The sequence below is a fragment of the Boleophthalmus pectinirostris genome, unplaced genomic scaffold (genome assembly GCF_026225935.1).
Source record: "Boleophthalmus pectinirostris isolate CB_2022bp ecotype Guang Dong unplaced genomic scaffold, ASM2622593v1 HiC_scaffold_16, whole genome shotgun sequence".
Lineage (NCBI taxonomy): Eukaryota > Metazoa > Chordata > Actinopteri > Gobiiformes > Gobiidae > Boleophthalmus > Boleophthalmus pectinirostris.
Window position 1 is genome coordinate 37,723,184 of NW_026571095.1, and position 7,500 is coordinate 37,730,683.

General features: G+C 49.3%; 1 protein-coding gene across 1 annotated transcript in view; it reads right to left on the reverse strand.

The window, feature by feature from the left end:
• The window catches only part of LOC110161924 (partitioning defective 3 homolog), a 50,334-nt gene that overhangs the window by 29,441 nt on the left and 13,393 nt on the right, over positions 1 to 7,500 (reverse strand). The window contains exons 6-8 of the mRNA XM_055151421.1: positions 5,362 to 5,487; positions 1,695 to 1,842; positions 1,354 to 1,651 (exon numbers count right to left, since the gene is read on the reverse strand). Coding sequence (XP_055007396.1) covers positions 1,354 to 1,651; positions 1,695 to 1,842; positions 5,362 to 5,487 — 572 coding nt within the window. The remainder of the gene's footprint in view (positions 1 to 1,353; positions 1,652 to 1,694; positions 1,843 to 5,361; positions 5,488 to 7,500) is intronic.

Below are 7,500 nucleotides of genomic sequence, written 5' to 3' on the forward strand. Positions count from 1 at the left end.
TTATTAAAAAACGACAAAAAAAAAAAAAAAAAAAAAAGACAAAAAAACGACAAAAAAAAAACACAAAACCACGACAGGGAGCGCACCTGACACAACACCATCATGACAGGGGTGCACCTGACACAACACCATCATGACAGGGGTGCACCTGACACAAACACCATCATGACAGGGGGCATGCACCATGACAGGGGGCACTGACAACACCATCATGACAGGGGTGCACCTGACACAACACCATCATGACAGGGGGCACCTGACACAACACCATCATGACAGGGGTGCACCTGACACAAACCATCATGACAGGGGCGCACCTGACACAAACACCATCATGACAGGGGCGCACCTGACACAACACCATCATGACAGGGGCGCACCTGACACAAACCATCATGACAGGGGTGCACCTGACACAAAACCACCATCATGACAGGGGCGCACCTGACACAACACCATCATGACAGGGAGCGCACCTGACACAACACCATCATGACAGGGGTGCACCTGACACAACACCATCATGACAGGGGTGCACCTGACACAACACCATCATGACAGGGGGCACCTGACACAACACCATCATGACAGGGGTGCACCTGACACAACACCATCATGACAGGGGTGCACCTGACACAACACCATCATGACAGGGATGCACCTGACACAACACCATCATGACAGGGAGCGCACCTGACAACACCATCATGACAGGGAGCGCACCTGACACAACACCATCATGACAGGGGTGCACCTGACACAACACCATCATGACAGGGGCGCACCTGACACAACACCATCATGACAGGGGGCACCTGACACAACACCATCATGACAGGGAGAGCACCTGACACAACACCATCATGACAGGATGCACCTGACAACACCATCATGACAGGGAGCGCACCTGACAACACCATCATGACAGGGAGAGCACCTGACACAAAACCACGACAGGGAGCGCACCTGACACAAGATGATGACAGGGAGCGCACCTGACACAAAATTGGCATGACAGGGAGCGCACCTGACACAACACCATCATGACAGGGAGCGCACCTGACACAAAATTGGCATGACAGGGAGAGCACCTGACACAAAACCACCATGACAGGGGTGCACCTGACACAAAACCAACATGACAGGGGTGCACCTGATATAAAACCATGACAGGGAGTGCACCTGACACAAGATGACGACAGGGAGCGCACCTGACATGGGAGTGCACCTGACAGGGAGGGCACCTGACACAAAATCATCATGACAGGGAGTGCACCTGACAGGGAGTGCACCTGACAGGGAGTGCACCTGACACAGGAGTGCACCTGACATGGGAGTGCACCTGACACTCACCTTTCTGCAGTTGGATGCTCAGTCTCCTGCCGATCTTCTTGGTGACGCCCGCTGTCGTCTGATTGGCCGGCGCTCGGTGGGGGGCGTGGCCGGTGGGCGGTTTGGCGGCGGAGACGACGGGGGGGTGGGGCACGGCGGGAGCGTACGGCTCCGGCGGCTCCGGGCGGCTCTGGGAGCGGGAAGTCCGGTGGGGAGTCCGGTCCGGTCCCGAGAAAGAGCCGGCGCCGACAGAGTCCGGGCTGAACCGGTCCAGAGGCGGAGGCGGGTGGGCGGGGCCAGAGGCGGGGTGGGCGGGGACAGAGGAAGGGTGGGCGGGGCCAGAGGGCGGGGTGGGCGGGGACAGAGGAGGGGTGGGCGGGGACAGGGGACGGGTGGGCGGGGCCGGAGCAGGGGTGGGACAGCTGCTCGTACTCAGACTTCATGGACGACGGAACGACGTGGAACATGATGAGAGGAGAACGCATCGCCGCACGGAACATGTTCTGAGCTCTGCGGAAAAAAGAAGGAGGAGAGAGAAGAGAGAGAAGAGAAGAGAGAGAGAGAGAGAGAGAAGAGAGAGAGAAGAGAGAAGAGAAAGAGAGAGAGAGAAGAGGAACAGTGAGAACAAAAACCAGGACAAAATCCGTTTCTGCATCTGTTGGATTTTAACAGAAGAAATAACTGGACGTGTTTAAAGAGACACTGTGTAACTTTTCTGCTGGGGGGCAGGGCACCAGGCCGTCTCCATGGAGATACGGAATGTTCCACAGTGAGGCATTAAAATTATATATATGTGGCATTTGTACAGTTCTGAACACAAACGACTCTGGAGATGTTTTCATGTGTCGGTTCCTGCTCCAGGTCGACGAGGAACCAAAGTTCTAACGGAGAACGAGAAACATGAAGATCGTCCACAGACGGAGAAGAAGAAGATTTACCACCGAATAAAAACAAAACCCAACGAAAGAGGAAAAGAACAAACGTGGATCAAAACATCAACAGCAGCGAGAATTTATCTGAAACATCTGCTGAGGACAAACATCTGCTGTGGAGGAACCAACTTTTCGGTTCTTGAACGTTCTGATTTTCAGCGTGAAAACGTCAGTTGGTTCGAGATCAGCTGCAGGAACCGACACCGACGCGATTCTGTAAAACGCTCTGACCTCCTCTAAACCCCGCCTCTTCTCTCTTCTAAGCCCCGCCTCTTCTCTCTTCTAAGCCCTGCCTCTTCTCTCTTCTAATCTAAGCCCCGCCTCCTCTCCTCCTCTAAGCCCCTCCTCTCATCTAAGTCCCGCCTCTCCTCTAAGCTCCGCCTCTCCTCCAATCTAAACTCCGCCTCTCCTCTAATCTAAACCCCGCCTCCTCTCCTCAAAGCCCCGCCTCTCCTCCTCCTCTAAGCCCCGCCTCTCCTCCTCCTCCTCTAAGCCCCGCCTGTGCTCTTCCTCTAAGCCCCGCCTCTCCTCTAATCTAAGCCCCGCCTCTCTTCTCTTGTGGATAAAACTCTTTACACCAGAGCAGAGAGTTCCGTTAACGTCTTTTCTCTCCCTCGTTCCTTCTCAGACTGACATCTTAATGAACACTTCCTGAATCAGCCCCTTCCTCCTCCTCCTCCTCCTCCTCCTCTTCGTCTGTTCCTTCATCCCTCTCTCTCTCTCTCTCTCTCTCTCTCTCTGACACAGATCCGGGCTAACGGCGAGGCGGATCGTGCGCTCGTTCGTGCGTCGACCGTCAGCAGCTCCAGCGCCTCGTTAGCGCCACCTGCCCCTCGCCCCGGGACCTCGTCTGGAGAGAGAGAGAGAGAGAGAGAGGATGAAGAGAGAGAGGAGAGAGAGATGGAGGGATGAAGAGAGATGAGGCGCTCTGTCGTCTCTGGAGCGTCGTTCTGCAGGTTTCAGGACAGAACAGATTTAACGGAGGATTTTCCCCGAGACGCAAACACGAGAACGAAAAGAAAGAAAAGACGAGAGAGAAGAGGAAGAAGAACGAGAGGAAAGAGAGAAAAGAGAACAGAGGATAGAGGAGACTCAAGAGGCTTCATCAGATCTGACGTGAGTTCTGCTGCTGAAGAACGTCACCAGAGACTTAAAGAACCACACGAACTCTGAGCTTTAAGTCTAATGTTCTGATGTTTTAAAGTTCTAATAATTTAATGTTCTGATGTTCTAATGTTTCTAATGTTCTAACGATTTAATGTTCTAATTATCTAATGTTAAAACGTTATATGGACTAATGTTCTAATGTTCTAATGTTCTAAAGATCTAAAGATGTAATGTTCTAAAGTTCTAATGTTTTAAAGACATAAAGATTTAATGTTCTAATTACCTAAAGTTTTGTTGTTTTGTTGTTTTGTTGTTTTGTTCTGTTGTTGTTCTTGTTGTTGTTCTGTTGTTGTTCTGTTGTTTTGTTGTTCTGTTGTTCTGTTCACACTCAGAGCTGGAGTTGTGTTTGTTTGAGTGTTTCTTTATTATTCGTCTGTTACATCTGCAAAGCTCCAGACGTTCTGTCCCACCTCGTGATGTCATCAAGTGGGTAGTTTCCTTTTCTCTTCAGTTCAGTGGAGGTCGGTGAAGAAACTCCGGCTCTGAAATGATCCGGATGATTCTAGTGAAGGTGTGTGGAGTTTAAAAACACAGTGGAGCACCACACGATGACATCACGAGGTGGAACAGAGTGTTTTCTGTCTGAATGAAACAAAAAAACAAAACACGACTCCAGGAAATGACATCAGAGCAGAGGATTGTGGGAGTCGGAGTCTCAGAGGATTGTGGGAGTCGGAGTCTCAGAGGATTGTGGGAGTTGGAGTCTCAGAGGATTGTGGGAGTCGGAGTCTCAGAGGATTGGGAGTCGGAGTCTCAGAGGATTGTGGGAGTCGGAGTCTCAGAGGATTGCGGGAGTCGGAGTTGGAGTCTCAGAGGATTGCGGGAGTCGGAGTCTCAGAGGATTGTGGGAGTCGGAGTCTCAGAGGATTGTGGGAGTCGGAGTCTCAGAGGATTGCGGGAGTCGGAGTTGGAGTCTCAGAGGATTGCAGGGAGTTCGGAGTCTCAGAGGATTGTGGGAGTCGGAGTCTCAGAGGATTGTGGGAGTCGGAGTCTCAGAGGATTGCAGGACGCTTCAGATGAGGTTTGTTCTACTTCTTCGTGGAGTTTTTGCGTTTTCTGTTTCAGAGTTTGTGAAACGTCGTGGAGTCACTGAAATAAAAACCTGGGAGCTTCAAAGAGCTGCAGTGTGGAGCGGTTTTACAGTCGCAGTTTTCGTTGGTCGTTTGTGTCTCAGTGAACTCTTATTGTGTTTGAATCAGATGTACGAGTGTAAACGTCATTTTTTATTCTGTAAAGTTCAACTTTAAAGTATTTATACTGTGGAGGATTTAAAATATAACAATAAAAAAAGTGTTTGTATATTTTACACAAGCAAAATAAATGAACACATAAATAAAAAATACAACATTAAACTGTTTTCATCTCCGTGGAGAACAGGTGACGCCCAAGTCCAGGTCAGACCCTCCGTAGAAAAGTTACACAGTGCAGCTTTAAAATCCTCTAAACCGTTTGAAACATTGAAAGAGAATCAGAAAAGAAAGAAAAAAGGGCCTAAAGCAGGACAGAGCAGAGAGATAGAGACACATGGAACGTGTCCAGACGTCCCCGTGTCTCTGCAGATTTACACAAAAACACTTGATTTGTCCAAATTTACACAAGAAATGTCCCAGAGTGTGTGTAGAGCTTTTCCACACCGGTCGGACGTGTCTCGCTGCAGGTTTACAGAACGTCCAGATCAAGTTTTGTTCTGTTTATTCTGTAAATGATAAAAACACTGAAAGAACAAGAGTTTGAGTTGAAGTTAAACAGGAGTTTGAGTTCAGGGACCAAACGCCTCGGAGCTTAAAGGAAAGTCCAGGTTAGAGCAGAGCAGGAGGAGCAGGCGGAGTTAGGGTTAAACGGGGGTTAAATAGAGGTCAAATAGAGGTTAAACGGGGGTTAAACGGGGGTCAGACGGGGGTCACACAGGCCCAGTCGCCCGGGGTCTTACTGTTCGAATCGAATGTTTCTCAGGTCTCCGTTATTGATCCGAATGATGCAGTCGTTCTCCTGGAAAAGGCTCTGCTGCTCGGCTTTACCTCCACGCTCCAGGCGTTTGACCAGCAACCCCAGAGTCCTGAAGGCCAACAAGAGGGTCAGAACCAGGACCGAACCAGGACTAAACCAGGACTGAACCAGGACTGAACCAGGACTGAACCAGACCTGAACCAGACCTGAACCAGACCTGCAACCCCAGAGTCCTGAAGGTCATCAAGACTTGTGGCCACACCAGTTTGTCAAAGCCTGATCCTGTCAGATCTCAGGAGCTCAGAGTCTGGTCCTGGTCTGGACTTGGATGAGCCACAGGAGGCACCAGTCACAAAAACTGTTGTTGTGTCTTTAGGCAAGACACGTCGCCCACACTGCCTTGTATGAAAGTGGAGTGTGTGTGTGTGTGTGTGTGTGTGTGTGTGTGTGTGTGTGTGTGTGGAGGGGTGTGTGGGATTGGAGCCTCACTTCTGTCAGTCTGCCCCAGGGCAGCTGTGGCTACAGTAGTATTTTACACCACCAGGTCTGGAGTGAATGAAGGAATAAACCAGGAACTGTGACTAAACCAGGAGGACTAAACCAGGACTAAACCAGGACTAAACCAGGACTAAACCAGGACTAAACCAGGACTAAAAACTAAACCAGGACTAAACCAGGACTAAACCAGGAACCAGGACTAAACCAGGACTAAACCAGGACTAAACCAGGACTAAACCAGGACTAAACCAGGACTAACCAGGACTAAACCAGGACTAAACCAGGACTAAACCAGGACTAAACCAGGCTTAAACCAGGACTAAACCAGGACTAAACCAGGACTAAACCAGGACTAAACCAGGACTAAACCAGGACTAACCAGGACTAAACCAGGACTAAACCAGGACTAAACCAGGACTAAAACCAGGACTAAACCAGGACTACCAACTAAACCAGGACTCCAGGAAACCAGGACTAAACCAGGACTAAACCAGGACTAAACCAGACTAAACCAGGGACTAAACCAGGACTCAGGAAAACCAGGACTAAACCAGGACTAAACCAGGACTAAACCAGGACTAAACCAGGACTAAACCAGGACTAAACCAGGTCTAAACCAGGACTAAACCAGGACTAAACCAGGACTAAACCAGGACTAAACCAGGACTAAACCAGGACTAAACCAGGACTAAACCAGGACTAAACCAGGTCTAAACCAGGACTGTGGGCAGGACCCAGTGGAGCTGAAATGTGGAGATCAGAGAAATAAAAACGACTGAAACATGTTTGAAGCTGAAACGTCCATTTGCAGAATAAATCTGAGAGAATCTGAAACATCCAGAGGCACTTTAACAGGGACTTTTATTGATTCAAGTACTACTACTGCGAGTACTACTACTGCGAGTACTACTACTGCGAGTACTACTACTGCGAGTACTACTACTGCGAGTACTACTACTGCAAGTACTACTACTGCGAGTACTACTACTGCGAGTACTACTACTGCGAGTACTACTACTGCGTACTGTACTACTACTGCGATACTGCGAGTACTACTACTACTACTACTGCGAGTACTACTACTGCGAGTACTACTACTGCGAGTACTACTACTGCGAGTACTACTACTGCGAGTACTACTACTGCAACTGTAATTACTACAACTACTATGACTACTGAAAAGGTCTCGATTAAAAACAGAACTGTGACTTTCATTTGTGGATTTGGTCCTGGTCTAGTTCTACTTTAGACCTGGTCTAGTCCTGGTTTAGTCCTGGCTTAGTCCTGGTTCAGTCCTGGTTTGTTCAGTCCTGGTTCAGTTCAGTCTGGTTTAGTCCTGGTAGTCCTGTTTAGTCCTGGTTCAGTCCTGGTTCAGTCCTGGTTTAGTCCTGGTTCAGTCCTGGTTTAGTCCTGGTTTTAGTCCTTGGTTTAGTCCTGTTCCTGTTTAGTCCTGGTTTAGTCCTGGTTTAGTCCTGGTTTAGTCCTGGTTTAGTCCTGGTTTAGTCCCTGTTCGTGTTCATTAAAAACAGATGTGGCGTTCTTCACATTCCTCTGTTTCCTGTGCTCGACATTGAGTAATGAAAATGTGCTCACTACTCCCCCTGCCTGTGTGTGTGTGTGTGTG